Here is a 16,351-nt window from a genome sequence, read left to right on the forward strand (position 1 = left end):
CAAGGGGTCGATGAGTTTCCGTTTTTATTGGGTAGAACTAATATCTAATGTTTGCCTACGAAGGCGCTCTCCAGAGGGTGTGACGTTCTGAATTATATTTCTTCGTGTTTGGATTTATTAAGGACCCGTTTGGCCATGAGAATTTTTTACTTTTCTCCGGAAAATTATTTCATGAATATTTCAAATACAACTTGAAGTTATATTTGGAATTTGAAAAACACTTAAAACTTTATTTTCACTTTTTTTTTCTTCACTTTTTTCACTTTCAATACATTCAAACAACCAAATATTCTTTGCAAAAACTATAACCAAACACAACTCCATCTTTAATTCCAACTTCAAAATTCCAAATAAAGTGTACAAAGCAAGCCGATAAACCGCACCAAACCGATAAAGCGAGAAAAAAAAACCCGACTAGTGGTTTGGTTTGACTTGGTTTGGTGTTGAAAAAAAAAACCCGATCATAATTGGTTTTGTTTGGTTTTAGCTAAAAAAAGTCAAACTGACCCGACATTACATGTATTCGATTTTTAAAATATTTTATACATGAAAATATTTATTTGTAACGTAATTTGTAAATATTTCTTAAATTTTTTCATAGTTTTTTATCTTTTATAATATTATTTTAAGCTTGAACTTAGAATTTTGAATGCCAATAAGTTTTAGATCCCATAGATGTTAGTAACTCAAATAAAGTCCAAATCAAAACCAACTCAACACTAATGCTAACAAAAGAAATTTAATTCTAACACTAGCAATGACATCAATGTTGGATATCTATTATTTAGTTTTACATAATTGGTTTAGAGCGTAAAAATACATAGCTTAATTTTTTTTCTGTCATATAATTAATACTTATTAGCTGTACTTATTTTAGTATAACTTAGTATTTAGATTAAAGTCATTTTCTTTATGCCTTATTAATTAGCAATACTTATTTTAACCGATTTTATTATCTTTTTTGTTGAATATTTTAATACGATATCATCACCCATCTAACATTTTGTGTTATTTTCTTAAGAAACACCTCAATTATATAGTTGTATCTTACAAGGACTAAAGAAATATTTGAAGTAAAAGTCATATGTTTTGTATGAAGACTTTTTCGAAAAAACCGAATAACCCGAGAAAACCCGAAGTTGAAAAACCCGAATTTTATTGGTTTGGTTTGGTTTATAAATTTAAAAACCCAATGCAATTGGTTTGATTTGATATTTAAAAAATTCGAACCAATCCGGTTCATGTACACCTCTAATCAAGACTACTGTTTGGCAAGCTGACCTGAGCAAGTAAATGGCAAAACCTAAAATGTATATATTCTGAAAACAAAAGGGTGTAAAAGTTACTATATTTTTTAACAAGAAAGCGTGAAACAAGTTTGGAAACCTCCACGGGAACATTAATTGAAAGAGTAAAATTTTGTAGAAGTAAAGAAGTAGGAGTAGCAATGGCGGAGTTAGAAATTTTGGTAACGTTGTTCAAATGTTGACGAGGATATAATTTTTTTTCCGATGAATGAGTGCAACAATTTTTTTTTTAACATCATCAGTGCACACTCGCCTAAAAATTTATGGTCCATTTGATTTCGCAAGTTATTTTTGATAAATTTCATTCTTTAGAAAACTCTTATAGTGATTACAGTTTCAAATGACAATCACATACCCAGTGTACGTAATCCCACAAGTGGAGAACAACAAGGGGCATTCCGAGAATGTTACAAAGCGAGAGATAACGACTAATTAATATTCTTTGAAGAAAAAAAAAAAAAAGAGAACAAAGTTGAATAATTAAAATGTTCACATAAGTAATTAAAAAAGAAAAGAGAACAGAATAAGTGGTTGCTAACTTGCTATTAGATCTTGTAGTCTTCTTTTTAACAATACGTCATCTTCTTTTCTAGGAAATAGCAAGTAAAGAAGAAAGACTAAAGAAGCTTTAACAAATGAGTCCAACGTATCTCCAAACCAACATAGGAATAAACCAAATGCAAATTAATCATATTTGAATGCAAATTAATCATAACTTAAATACAAATAAGTTTAGTCAGAACATGGAAGAAAATAAGTACAAATACAAATCAACCAAGTAGCTTAAGACATTGTTTGTACATTTTCTTTTAAAGAAAGAAGATGACCAGCGTTTGACGCAAGCGTTAAACTGTGACTTTTAGGTAAAACTGAACACCCTTTACCTCTAAGCTCTCTATCTCAATTATTTTAAGGGTGTTCAAAATTTAATTTATATCCAATTAACTATAATATCTAATTCATATCTTCAAGATAATTTTAAAACAAGGGTGTGCAGGTGACCACCCTTGGCCATGAGTGGCTCCGCCACTGAGGAGTAGGCCACTTGTGCCATTTGAGTGATAAATTCAACCATAAATCTTGTAAAGCACTCCTCGACAAACCTAACATCTCCTTTGTTTTGCAATTTTCTTTTTAGCGTATTTCGAAAATAATAATATCTTTTTTATCTTTAGTAACAATTTAATTTCAAACATTTCATTATACTTTTAATGAAATCATTTATGGCCACGAAAGTCGGAAGAAATGTTTAGACTATCAGCTTTAATTTTTTTCTTAGATCAACAGATTTTAAACCCCATGAATCATTCTTTGGTTAACTTGTAAATGTTTGTGCTCCATGAATTGTTCCTTGAAACTCCAGCAAATATATGAGCCCCATGAATCGTTCAAGCGAATGTACCCCCCCCGAACTTGTCAATTTTTATTCGGTGTCTGCTAAACTATGCGTTGGCTTAATTACCCCCCCCGAACTTGGTAATATGATAGTCTCGACCCCACTAGACGGGGCAACCCATGGTCGTGTGACACGCGTATTTGCCACATGGATTTTTTTGTCCATGTGGCATTTTTTAAGGATAAAATATATATATTTTTTACCTTTTTTAAGTTCACCAATTATTTAGATCATCTTTTTTGGGCCAAATGCAAAAAAAAGAACTTGAAACAACAATACTTTGACCATACTTTTTTTATTTGGCTAAAGATAATGATATTCTAATCAAGTTATTTTTATATATTTGGCCAGAAAAAGAAGAAATACACAGTTAAAGCAATTAATCATCGTATCTAAAAAGAAATAAATAAAATATCAACCAAATATTTTAAGAATTTGACCCGAAAAAAATAATGTAGAGTTGAAATAAATAGTAATTGCATGAAAAGAAAAATACACAATTTTTTTTTGTTTGTAGAAAATACACCGTCTAAACTTCATTACTTTTGCTAAACCTTCTTTTTATTTGGCTAAAATAAATAGAGTTTCAACTAAGTTATTTAGATTTGGATCCAAAAAAAGGAAAAAAACACATAGTTAAAATAAATAATCATTATATCTAAAAAGAAAAAAATACAATTGGGATAAAATATGCCATGAATATTAAGAAAAACCAAAAAGAAACACAATTGGAAAAAATAAATCATTATATTGATTATATGGCGATTAATAGTTGAAAAATACTCCACTTGAAAGCTGATTTTTCGATTTTTGATCCTTCCACGCGCCTAAAAGAGAGTGTGTTCTCGCTCTTTGCCACATCAGCGTCTAAGGGGGTCGAGACTATCATATTACCAAGTTTAGGGGGTAATTAAGCCAACGCATAATTTAGGTGTACATTAAATAAAAATCGATAAGTTCAGGGGGGGTCCCAAGCTATTCTGCGGAATTGTTCCTTGGATTTCACTTTTCAATTCTTCGACTTCCTAACTTTTCTCTTTAACTTTTTTCGATATCGATATGAACTCTAGGTACTGGTTGTAATTTTCCTCCATGACGATCGTGGTGGAAATTGCTGCTCTTCATCGAATATGATAAACTACGACCGCTCGGATAGGGTCGCTCTGATATTCTAACATATAATTATCCATTTTTTATTTTATTGCATTAAAGTTATAAATTATTCTTAGTAACGAAAAATACTCAACTTTACATAAATATTAAAAAAAGATATCTCGTACATTCTGTGATAGTCCTCGCTTTACAGAGGACTCATGTACAAGGATAGCAGCTATATAAGAGATACTCGTGAATGATAATCTCTCCCACTACGAATTGACTCAATGGCAAATACACCTTTTATATTTTAAAAATAAATATTTATACCTTTTTATACCATAAAATTCTTATACAAATATAATAATATTATCTTTATTTTATAAAAATTATTTAGACTCTTTATAATGACCGCCTTGCACAAAATAACGTTCATCTATCTAAACAAATTTATTTAAGACAATTTTAAATGAAGCATAAATAAACAAACTATAATAAAACGAGGAATTAATTCATATATGATAAACTATTACTATCATTTTTTGAAAAATAATTAGCTTTCATGTTTGGAAAATCAGAGGCGGATCCAGGATTTAAACTTTAGGGGTTTAACCTTTTAACATTCTTAGTGTATGAACCATTTATTTAAAAGTTATGGGGTTCATGTCTACTATTATTGCAATTTTGATAGATTTTTACACATAAATTTATACTCCGTGTCGAAAGTTTGGGGTTCAATTGAACCCCCATCCAATGTGCTACATATGCCCCTTTGGAAAATACTTACTACAGATACCCCATGTTTTTAAAAATTAAACGCTTAAAAATCTAATAAAACTATAATAATATTCAAGCTAATATATTTATAGTATATGAGGTATAATTGTTTGATTTTAAAATACGAAAAAATTATTTATAATTGAATTATGTTACAGGGTATTAGTGTAATAACTATAATAATATTCAAGCCAATATATTTATTTAGAATTTTATAGTATATGAGGTATAATTGTTTGATTGTAAAATATGAAAAAATTATTTATAATTGAATTATGTCACAGGGTATTAGTGTAATTTACTTCTTATATGAAAAGGAAAGAAAAGAACTCTGCAATAGTATCTGCCTTTTTCTGTTACTTATATTTCACCTCGAATCATCAAGGACAGAAAAAATAATCTTAAATTCTTTATTCTGAAAGATTTAAAAAATAATTTAATTCCCAACAATAAAACAACTTTAATTTTCCTCCATATTGATAATTCCATTTGCACAATCATATTATAGACACAAGACCTGATCAAAGTCGTTGAAGGTATTTTTTTTTTTTTTTTTTTTAAATTTCATTAACTCATATTAGTCTTGTATATTTTAGCTCTGCATATTTGTACAATTCTTTTGTTTGATTTTCTGATTTGGGTATTTTAGAAACATAGCTGAAAGGTAATATGGAAGAATATTATTGGGAAATGTTACAGGAGAAGTGGGGTTTTAAGGTTTTTTAAGAAATTTGATCCAAGAATTGGACAAAGTGGGCATCTAATAGGTTTATGTGCTGACACAGAATGCTAAATGTAGTGAGTATGTCTTGGAAAATTAAGATAGTTGAATTTTTTGTTTTGAATTCATGTTATAGCTTTTACTATCTTTTAGTACTTTTTAAAGGAATAATATTACAATGGATAGAGATACTGATCATGTTCATATACATGTTTAAAGAATATAATCCCTAAATGATGTAAAGCTAATATTTTTAAGGGGAAGTTTCGGCAATATCATAGACAGTTCCCTCAGTAGTGGTACTTGTCGAAATTTCACTAATTCTATTCTGAGAAGTATGGTACTGTGAAAATGTAAATTGTATTCCTGTTGGATGAAGTTTCAATATGAATTCCTGTTCTTGTAATGAACAAAAGAATTTGACAACATGAGAGATTCAATCCGAGAATTCCCAGAAAGTCACCCATCCTAGGAAAACGAATTCACATGTTTAGAATTGTCAAGTTAAGTTGAGAAAGTAGAAATTTACAGATTATGATAAAATAAGATGATACCATCGGCATTACAGTTTTGGAGTTTTGATCATGTTATCCCATTTTTTTGGTGGTAAGATTATGCACTTGATTGTGATGTATTAGGCAAGTTTAGGCTTGTATTGCAGGTGCCTTTTGTGTTGGATTTTTCTTTATTTCCTCAGTAACTTTTTCAACTATGAAAAACTTCATTTATGTTTTCGTGTAACTTTTTCACACATTCGATTAGTGTACGAAAATTTTGTTTTCAACTCCACACGAAATCCTGTATTTCTAGATCAACAAATCCTAACTTTACATCATGATTTTCTTCTAGATAGATAATTTATGATTATTTGAGCCGATGTCTATCAGAAACAGCCTCCCTACCTTCACAAGGTAGGGATAAGATCTGTGTACACATTACCCTCCCCAGATCCCACTTGTGCGATTACACTGGCTTGTTTTTTTTTTTTTGTTGTTGTTGTTGTATTGTTGAAGAGAAACAGCTTCCTCTTTTGAGCCCAAAATATCACTTCAGCGAATGAAACTGTGGTCAGATAAGTGAGTCCAAATCTGGATACTTAATTGGGTGCATATACAACTATACAAGTTTTGACTTTTAGCTGGGTGTCTTTGAAGAGCACCTTTTGTATTGAATTAATTTGACATGCAAAGAATCACCTTGTAACAGACTGCAATTCTTCTAGACTGCAAATGGCATGCAACTCAACAAGTGGATATCATTAGTGAAATAGTTAAGATGACATTAGTAACAACTATTGAAGGCACGTCGAAACCTTTTTCCTCTGAACTTGCATTCCTGTCTCGGGAAGTCAAGGTCAATGTGTATTCCCAGTGCAGTTTAAGTATGTTAACGAAAATATAGAGTGCAGCTTGACAGTGAAACCTCCTAGTGTCTTTTCTTATCAAGAATGTGCCAGTTAAAGATCGTATAACTTAATGACAGGACTAATCTATAGAAATTTAAACTAATTTTAATAACATTTCTATTAGAAAAAAGAATAGGCTTTAGTGTACTAGTAAAAACTGGATAGAGCTGACTCACAAGTATATCCATCAGAGGTGAATCTAGGATTTTAGAACATGGGTGCACTACTAAAGAAGGGAGAGTATTAAGTGGAAATCGGTCCCTGTTCCTCTAGGTAAATAACTTGGCATTCAACCAAGTGAACCATTCAAACCTTTTTGTAGCATGGGGGTCACCGGATAATATTAGATCAATTCTAGAAAATATGTACATACATAAATACCTAGTTTAGCGGAAAGACCATTGGTTCACATGCACCACAATTTTGACAGTAATCCACTAATGGTATCCATGATGATAAAGAAGTTAAAGGGTGGACGCTACTTAGTGTACAGTCGAATGGTCTTTGGTGCTTTTACCACTTTAAATTTTGTTTTTGAGGGATAATAAGTTTTACTCAGATAACTATTGTAGTTTAGACTTTAGAGTGTTTCGCAGACACAATAAATAGGTCGTAAAATTAACTGATTGTGAATTGAACGGTGTTGACTGTAGCGGTGCCATGGCAAGGTTTATCCTTTGCAGTTATTCAAGATTAGCAGGTCAGCATATTCAGAACTTGGTTCTGCAAAGAAACAGTAGTTTCATCAGATGGATGTTAGCCTATGAAATTTAAAGGGAGTGTATATACTTATCATGTTTGTCAAATAGCACAGAGTCACTGGCTGTCTTATAACTTGAGACTTTATGGCTAGACAACATCATGATGATGCAGAGGACCATGTCAAATAAGTGCATGAGTGTGAAATACACACATTGATCATCTACTTTTGTCACAGTTTTGGCATGGCCGGTCGCTTGTACATTTTTTGTTCCTAATGGCACTTATATGTTAATTTTTCACTCTTTTTGTATTTGTTATAGATAATTGGTAAGCTTGAGCGGAGCTAATCTGCAGCAATCTTACATTCTAGCAACTTTGGAGTAATGTTTTTGGTATATTGGTTTTAAATTATTTCAGAACCAACATTCTGGTAATAAACTCCTCTGACTACAATCTAAGTTGGTCTCATACTGACTGTTTTCATTACATATGGCCAATCCTGATGGAGATAATGAACCTGAATGGATAAAGAGGGTGAAATCAGAAGGTGCCGTTCCCCTTCTGGACCCAGATAATTGCTCAAATGGTTGGGCTTCTCCACCAGGGAATAGTTTCATGGTAAGAGGTCCCGAATACTTTTCAACAAAGGTTAAAGTTCCCGGTGGTGAATTTCTTCTGAAACCTCTTGGTTTTGACTGGATTAAAGGTCCTAAAAAGATTTCTGATCTTCTGAATAATCCAAAACACCGGATCAGGAGGGCTCTTCAGGATGAAACTCCAACTGGTTGCAAGCCCTTTATTTGGGCTTTCAACTTGCAAGTTCCTAGTAAGGAAAACTTCAGTGCTGTTGCATATTTTGTGGGTCTCGAACCCGTCCCTGAAGGGTCTTTGATGGAGCAGTTCTTGAAAGGAGATGATGCATTTAGAAATAAAAGGCTAAAATTGATCGCAAATATTGTTAAAGGACCTTGGATTGTAAGAACGGCAGTTGGAGAGCAAGCTATATGTGTAATTGGCCGTGCACTGACTTGCAAATACTGTATAGCAGACGACTTCCTAGAAGTAGATATTGATATAGGATCTTCGGTGATAGCAAATGCAATTGTTCATCTCGCGTATAATTATATATCAACTCTTACTGTTGATTTAGCTTTCCTAATTGAGAGTCAAACTGAATCAGAACTTCCAGAACGGATTTTAGGAGCGGTACGATTTTCAGAACTGAAGACCACTTCAGCAACGCTAGTTGAAATGCCATCTGATGAGAACAAGGGAGAGTTGCTGCCTTCTTTCCCGTCAAGGTTATGGAAGTCATTTGGGCACAGTTTCTCCAGCACCAGTTCCAGCCCTTCACATGTAAAGGGGGATGTTGATAATGGGTCGTCTGAAGAAGATACCAAAGGATGGTAAGCGAGTCTTAATTAGACTTTAAGAGCACTTCATCGCATACGTGACCTGACAAAAGAAACTGACATTTTCCTTCTGTTAGTTTTAGTTTTTCCTTGTTTAAATTTGACTACATTATGTGCCCCCCTCCACCCAAAAAAAAAGTAAGATCAAATGCAAGAGCCTGTTTCATGATTAAATTTCTGAGTTCATGTTTTTATTTATATAAAAATTTACCATGGTAAAATAAGTAAAAAAATTTCTATTGCTAAGCATGGCAACTACGAAAATTTTGGCACATCCTTGTTTGATCCACAAATTGCAAAATCCTGTTTCATGGTTAAACTTGTGAGTTCATGTTTTACTTTATACGAAATCTTAGTATCTTACCATGATGGTATGATGATATCTATTTTACATTGCTAAGCATGGAAACCACTAAAAGTTCGGCAATCCTTGTTTGATCTAATTTGTCAGAACTAAAATTGGTCTACTTAGGGAATGAAGCTTTTTTTTTTTTTTTTTTTTTTTTTTTTTTTTTTTGGGGGGGGGGGGAGTTTTGGTGGAAAAGGTTACGTCCTGCTTAGGATTACCAAAAATAAAGTACAAGAGCATTACAATTTTTTTTTTTTTTTTTGGGTTTAATTCCATAATGTCAAAAGCTCCCAGTTCTCACTCTTCCTGAGAAATTTCCTCCTGTTAATTAAAGCTTCTTGAATGGTAGTTATGATTGCTTTGAGAAACACTGTTACTAGTTTTATCTTTTTCCTGAATTTCCTCTGGTTTCTTTCCACCAATAGCTAATGCACCTTAAGAAAATTTGCTCCGTAAGTGTGGATTCGTAAGTTGATGTCGTCTATAAAGCTTCAAACTTGTTGCATCATGGTTTTTTAAATCATGGCGAAGTAGTTCCTCTGACCAGTTAAGCATCCAGATTAGATTTTACATACCCTATCTTTATTCTCTCTTCTATCTTTCATACCGGTCCACAGAATGCTTTAAATCATTTGAAATGCTTCCCTCATATATTTTGCCAATGGTTGTAGTAACTGGTTCATCTCATGTTTGAAAATGACTCCGAAGTGTATAAAGAAAGAGTTGAATGACTAAATATATATACTGGACATTTCTACCTATTTCAGTGTTGGCTATCCTTCATGTGTCAAGTCTCTTGTCCAGTATACAACTAAAATCCACAGGAAATGTTATAATTTGCTAAACTCTTTGCAATTTTTTCTTCTAATAAAGATGTTTATCCAGCATCATATTACATTTCTCAGAGACATTTTGTATTTACTTTCATTGTTTAAACAAGCACAAGCAGGTCATGTGTAGGTGCTGGTGTGTTGTTCTTTGGCGTAACTGGTCACGTTGCTGCCATGTGATCAAGAGGTCACGGGTTCTAGCCGTGAAAACAGCCTCTTGCAGAAATGCAGGCTAAGGCTGCGTACAATAGACACATGTGGTCCTGCCCTTCCCTGGGCCCCGCGCATAGCGGGAGCTTATTGCACCGAGCTGCCCTTTTTTTACATAAATATTAGGGGGTTTCTCTCGATACACAACCTCTCCCAATGAAGACAACATTGTCATTTTCCATGCAATATGTCCCTTGCTCTCTTCATATTCTTCATTAGACGGTTCTCTCTTCATATTCTTCATGGGGCGTTTCAGATGAAATGTTACTCAAGTTATATGAATTTCTAGTATCTTTAATAAATCTGTATATCTCAGTATCCACTTGTATTTTAAAATCGAGTTTTCGTAGTCGTAGGTTGAAATATCTCTTCATATTCTTATTGCATAAACTGATACATTTCTTAATGATTTGAACTTTGCAGATCTCCACACTGTAAATACGATGTATTTCCTGAAAGGTTCTACGACTTCAGGCACGAGGAATTCTAATATTGGTCTCTCATATTATTGCATGTGATGGCTACATTCGCCACTATTTGTATTTTGTAGCTGTAGAAATCAAACACTCGCTACTATTTGTATTTTGTAGCTGTAGAAATCAAGTACTACAAATATACGTATACATCTCTGGGGGCGATTTAGCGACGTGGAACTGCAGTAGCATTCTTCACTTGTATTAGCCTCTGCCATGTTCTCATTTCTTTCTGAAAAAGCACTTCTCCCAGTTGCTCATTCACTTGTGCTCTTGATATTGAGTTTCATTTATTTATATCATCAATTGCTTCGTAACAATAGGTTACTAATTTGAAGGGGGTTTGATTGGTTATACTTATTTCTTTTCCATTCTTTTTCTCTTCAGCAACGCCATTTTGTTTATTAAGGAAATATTTTATCACGTAGATTGCAGGTTGGATCTTTATCCTCGGATAAAACGTCGAATTTTCTTGGAGTAAATTTACTGTCTCAATAATTCAAATTAGGCTATATCTGGGAAGTTGAAAAGATAATCGTGATTCCATATTAAGATATTGTTAATCAGGATTAGAAAGTAATTGCATTTTAATTATTAGTTTTTTCTTCAAATTTTAGATATTAATTTGAGTGGTAAACTGGTATTATATTGTGACTTGCCCAAGAGAAGTTACTGAAGCTTATGCATATGTTTGCGCAAATTAACATTAACATATCCATTTTCATATGTTTGCATGTTCACAAACAATTGAACTTTTCCATTCTCTGCCCAGTTGGGAATTAATACACCAAATTTGGAAGAATGTTGGACCGTTCTTTATCTTCTATTTGGAAGGGTATAGAAAATTAATACAAGAAAATTGGAAAATCATCGCCAGAAGAAATAAGTTAGAAGGACAAGAAAAACCAATACTCTTGAATACTTCATGAGGACAAACTGAATTTTACATGATTCACAACGCAGTTCCAACTTGTTCAAATTTACTTTTTTTTTTTTTTTTTTTTTTTTTTTTAAATAACTGAGAAATCTCCTAGAACTAGTGGTGCACAGTACGAAACTCGATGGATAGTGAGTTCACCTTTCTATCTTCTCTACTTAAGTACCAAGCTTCTATCTACGGCACAATTCCAACTTGTTCAAATCATGGTCAAAGGTAGCAAAACTATGATCTTCCAAAAGATCTAAGAAAAACAGTTCTGTGCTCAATGAAGGTAAAACACAGAACTACCTAATAATATAAAGAACTTCGCAGAGATTGCAAATATGATTTTCCAAAAGATCTAAGAAAAACAGTTCCAACTTGTTCTGCCTAATGAAGGTACAAATATACTACCTGACCCAAAATTAGCTAACATAATGTTCCTATTAAGATCAAACATTAAGATATATACTCCATTACATAAAATTTAAGCAAACATCCAATTAACAAGGCATAGTATAAAGCAAATGTGTAAGAAGTAATTCACGAGACTAGACACTAGGAGTATGATCTAGGTATTAAAAGATATCACTATAACAGTCCAAGAAAAGAATGATAAATTAAGTTAGCAACCAATTACATGTCAAAAGCGTTTCTCCATACACCTGGTGGTATCTTCAATATAATAATGCAACCATAGGCCAAAACTGACAGGGCCAACGGAAACAGAAAAGGAAAAGATATTGGTTTCCGGCATTAACAGGATTTGTTTTCCTCCTCCTTCTTTTATAAGTAAAACTTAACAAGAAATTGCACATTAAGGACAAGATTCACAACTAATGCCTTTACAATTTCTGGAAACTTCCCAAAGGAGAATCCAGAAGTCGATCTCGCTCCAAATTTCATTCATAGACATAACTTAGATAGTTGAAGCAGTGCCTTTCCTCTCTATGAAGGCTATCTTCATCCTTAACAGGACTCTCTTTTTCTTGACTAGGTAGTGAATGTTCCCATGTTTTTCTTTGTTTCTGTTTCTTTCATTGGAGAGTAGTAGGGTAGGACCGTGGTATAAGGACAGAGCATCAGAGAAAGAGAGAGAGAGAGATCAGTAAATAAGGTTGACGCTTTTACAGTATAAACAAAATCTATGAATCTACTCTGAGATAAAATAAGCATTACAACGGACAGAAATTGACAATACCAAATGTAATTGTTCACTACGTAGCCTAAAACAACACACAAAGAAATTCTTGAGATTTGCAAATGTCATCCTGCTAAATAATTTTCCATTACCAGATTTAGAATGCATAGATGGAACACAATGGCTAAAGCATCTAACCATAAAAATTCAGTGTTAAGTGGAACACATCAGGGTGCATCTATAAAATGTTAATAACAGCTTTGTCCACCACACTTATAAATAACAGTGGTTACCTAAACAGTTGGTTCAATAAACAAACGGGTGTTTCAAGAACCAATGAATATATCATCGGGTAAATGCAGTTTTGGTAATCTTCCGAAAGCTATACAAGATCAGGACCAGCATCAGGCAATGTACTCATCTGTAAACTTCTACCATTTCCAGCTGCAAGGAAACGTACAGACGGCAAAGAGGGATCCGTGACAGGTTCAATCTCAAGAAAGTTCAAATCAAATGTACCCGACTTTTTCAAACTGAAAACAAACACAAGCACAGTCCATCCCAGCATTGTAACCGCCCAGTAATTGTTCATCCCATGTATCAGACCCCAACCAACAGCATAACCAACAATAATCCCTGATAAATGTCCAATAAAACTCGCTTGAGGAACAATAATAGAAGTAAATATGAGCGACTCAAATGGCGCAAAACTGATGGGAAGTGAAAGAAAACCAAAAAGATTCAACTTTGACGACGGTTGCTTGACCGAAAGAATCGTCATCCATCCAAACACCACACAAGAATATCCAACAGCAGTAACTCTCCGAAAATACTCTATCTTAAATTTCTGAATCAAGATATGATAAATTCCCACGACAACCAAGCCCGAAAGAACAACCAAGACCAACGTATAATGAAGATAATAGTGTACTCCAAGACCTAAATGTCCCAATTGTTCAACAACTCCAAGACTCCAAAGTGCACTCATATTGAAAACAAGATGAAGTACACTAATATGTGATAATGCTGATGTTATTATCCTCCAATACTGACCTTCCATAGCAGCTTCATAACTCAAACCAACATGTGAATAACCAATATTTGACTTCTGAATATAAAACCAAATTGCACTGCATATTCCAATAGCACAACTTGTTGCTGGTTTTTCCAATATCTCATAAAACAATGGTTTCCCCATGTGAAGAAACCAATATTTATATCTCTTTTTTACCTTCTGGGATTATGCAATTAATCAAATTCAATACAGAATCCACATAAAAATTGAATCTTGAAACAAATATAGAAACCCCAGATCAGAAAAATCAAGAATCTTGAACTATGACCCAAATCTGGAAACCCAACTTCAAAATTTGTTCATTGCAATCTTATTCAGATTCAATATAACTAAGATTCAAGAAATCCTTATACCAAGATCAATCTTGCTATCAATTTTCAATAAATTTAGATAATTTAATGGTATCCCAAATCTTTAAAAAAAAAAAAAAAAAAAAATTGTATATATGAATACTTACAGTTTCTCAAGTAATCAAAGAAAGTCGGTTGGTCTTGAAGAAATGTTGTCAGAAAATTAATGTGTTTAGGAAAAGGGATTTCAGTTGTTTGCTTGTGAAGAGTCGAGAGGTTCACTACGCAAATGGAAATGTTACAATTGTGGTTTCTAATTTTGGTTTTCATCACATCAAACAAACCATTTTGTTTTTATTAAACTTTATTAGTCAAAATTTGGATATAGATCTGAATATTGATATATAGTATTAAGATATAAATTCTAAATAATTAAAAATATTTTATTTTTTCAATAGTTGAATATATATATATATATATATACTTTATTAGTCTAAATTTGGATATAGATCGAATATTGATATATAGTATTAAGATATAAATTCTAAATAATTAAAAATATTTTATTTTTTCAATAGTTGATATATATATATATATATATATATATATATATATATATATAAAATCTATCTTTATTTAAACGCAAAAGGGTCAAAAATACTCCTAACTATAGAAACCAGTAACCAACGACGAAAATTCAAAAATTCATGATTTTCTGGTAGAATCCTATTTCTCTCAAGATGTTCGGAACCGGAAAAAGATCTCCTGAAAATTGAACATTTTCGCAGCAAAGATATAAAACAGATATTGGGCATTTTATAAAAATATTTTGTACTTGATTTAGCCAAAAAAAAAAAAAAGTTTTAAATCTAATGGAGTCGTGAGTGTTCGAGTCTGTAATCTTGTCAAAGAGGGTTTGACCTCAACTAGGATGCTGGGGTTGTGTCTCAATCTCCTATGTGCAAAATATAAAAGACTATTTCCCAATTCCTATAGAGAAAATGTGTCACAAATACCTTCTTTCCACCTTTGGTCTAAAAATACTCTCTACCTTTGTTACTCCTCCATCCATTTTTTGATATAAAAATAGCCTCAAATTTTATTTTTGTTATTTTTGGTTCAGATGCTTCATCCGTATGTTAGATGAAATATGAATTCCATTGGCTTAATGCATATGTGGCCCCCCTAAACTTGTCATTTTTTTTTTTTCATTTTGGCACCTTAACTAAGTTTTGTTCTTATTGAACCCCTAACTTGGCCTCAAGTGTGTCTATCAAACACAATCTGACTCACATAGCATATATGATGAATTTCATTTTTTTTAGCCTTGCGCTTGAATGTCAATCGCATCGTACGTGAAAAATCCTACGCCGACAAGACCAAATCACTAAAAACATGCAATCATTTACCGTCTACTGCTAATGCCACTTCAATGAAATGTAGACAGAGTCAAAAAAGAAGTTCTTGAAAGTGGAGCTAATGAGGCAACAACTCAATAAAATATGATCAATGGAGTGCATCCACCTCCTAAGCCCGCTTATTAACAAAGACAGCGGATTCTACTCAGCTTACAGCAAGCCAGCTTTCTTCAGAGCATTCTCAAAATCTTCTTTGCTCTTTCATGAGGTAATCTGCATAATGAACTTGTAACAATTAACTTGAGTCTAGTGTTCCCCATGGATTATACCAAATTGAACTAGAAATGGCATATATTTCAAGTAGCATGTGCCAATTGCCCCACCACTAAAAGCTCAATTATGTTGGCATTCTACTGTAAAGAAATGGGCGGGGTGTTTTAATTTATTGAATTTTTCACGTACGATGTGATTGACATTCACGTGCAAGGCTAAAAAAAATGAAACTCACCATATATACTATGTAAGTCAGATTGTGTTTGATAAATATACTTCAGAGGTTCAATAGGAACAACACTTAGTTCAGATGTTAAAATGAAATAAAAGGGCAAATTTAGAGGGTCGCACATGCATTAAGCGAATTCCATTTTATTCATTTAACATAACAATTCTTGAAATAGTAAGTTAAGCGATAAGAATTTAAAGATCCAACCCAATCAAGTTCAATCATGGATCTTTCTGCAGAGTTTTTTTTTTTTTTTTTTTTTTTTTTTTGGAAACGAAGGATTTGCATAAATTAAAAGCCGAAACTAAATTATCTTTACAGTATCAAGATAGACCTACAGTTAAAGATTTATTTTGTTTACTGTATTATCCAATTGACACGTCTAGCCC

General features: G+C 32.7%; 2 protein-coding genes across 2 annotated transcripts; one reads left to right on the plus strand and one right to left on the minus strand.

The window, feature by feature from the left end:
• The first annotated feature begins 4,910 nt into the window (after positions 1–4,910).
• On the plus strand, positions 4,911–10,941 carry LOC132051740 (protein ENHANCED DISEASE RESISTANCE 2-like). Its single transcript, XM_059442936.1, has 3 exons — positions 4,911–5,111; positions 7,724–8,809; positions 10,628–10,941. Coding segments are annotated over exons 2-3 (918 nt in total). The 5' UTR covers positions 4,911–5,111; positions 7,724–7,892; the 3' UTR covers positions 10,629–10,941.
• Positions 10,942–12,865: 1,924 nt separating this feature from the next.
• On the minus strand, positions 12,866–14,450 carry LOC132051741 (RHOMBOID-like protein 13). Its single transcript, XM_059442937.1, has one exon. It carries the CDS (start codon positions 13,933–13,935, stop codon positions 13,120–13,122), a length of 816 nt encoding a protein of 271 aa, XP_059298920.1. The 5' UTR covers positions 13,936–14,450; the 3' UTR covers positions 12,866–13,119.
• Positions 14,451–16,351: the final 1,901 nt, after the last annotated feature.

The sequence above is a fragment of the Lycium ferocissimum genome, chromosome 4 (assembly GCF_029784015.1).
Source record: "Lycium ferocissimum isolate CSIRO_LF1 chromosome 4, AGI_CSIRO_Lferr_CH_V1, whole genome shotgun sequence".
Classification (NCBI taxonomy): domain Eukaryota; kingdom Viridiplantae; phylum Streptophyta; class Magnoliopsida; order Solanales; family Solanaceae; genus Lycium; species Lycium ferocissimum.

What these genes read in the sequence shown, in the direction of transcription:
- LOC132051741 (XM_059442937.1), bottom strand. Translation starts at nt 13,935, where the DNA reads ATGGGGAAACCATTGTTTTATGAGATATTGGAAAAACCAGCAACAAGT.
- LOC132051740 (XM_059442936.1), top strand. Translation starts at nt 7,893, where the DNA reads ATGGCCAATCCTGATGGAGATAATGAACCTGAATGGATAAAGAGGGTG.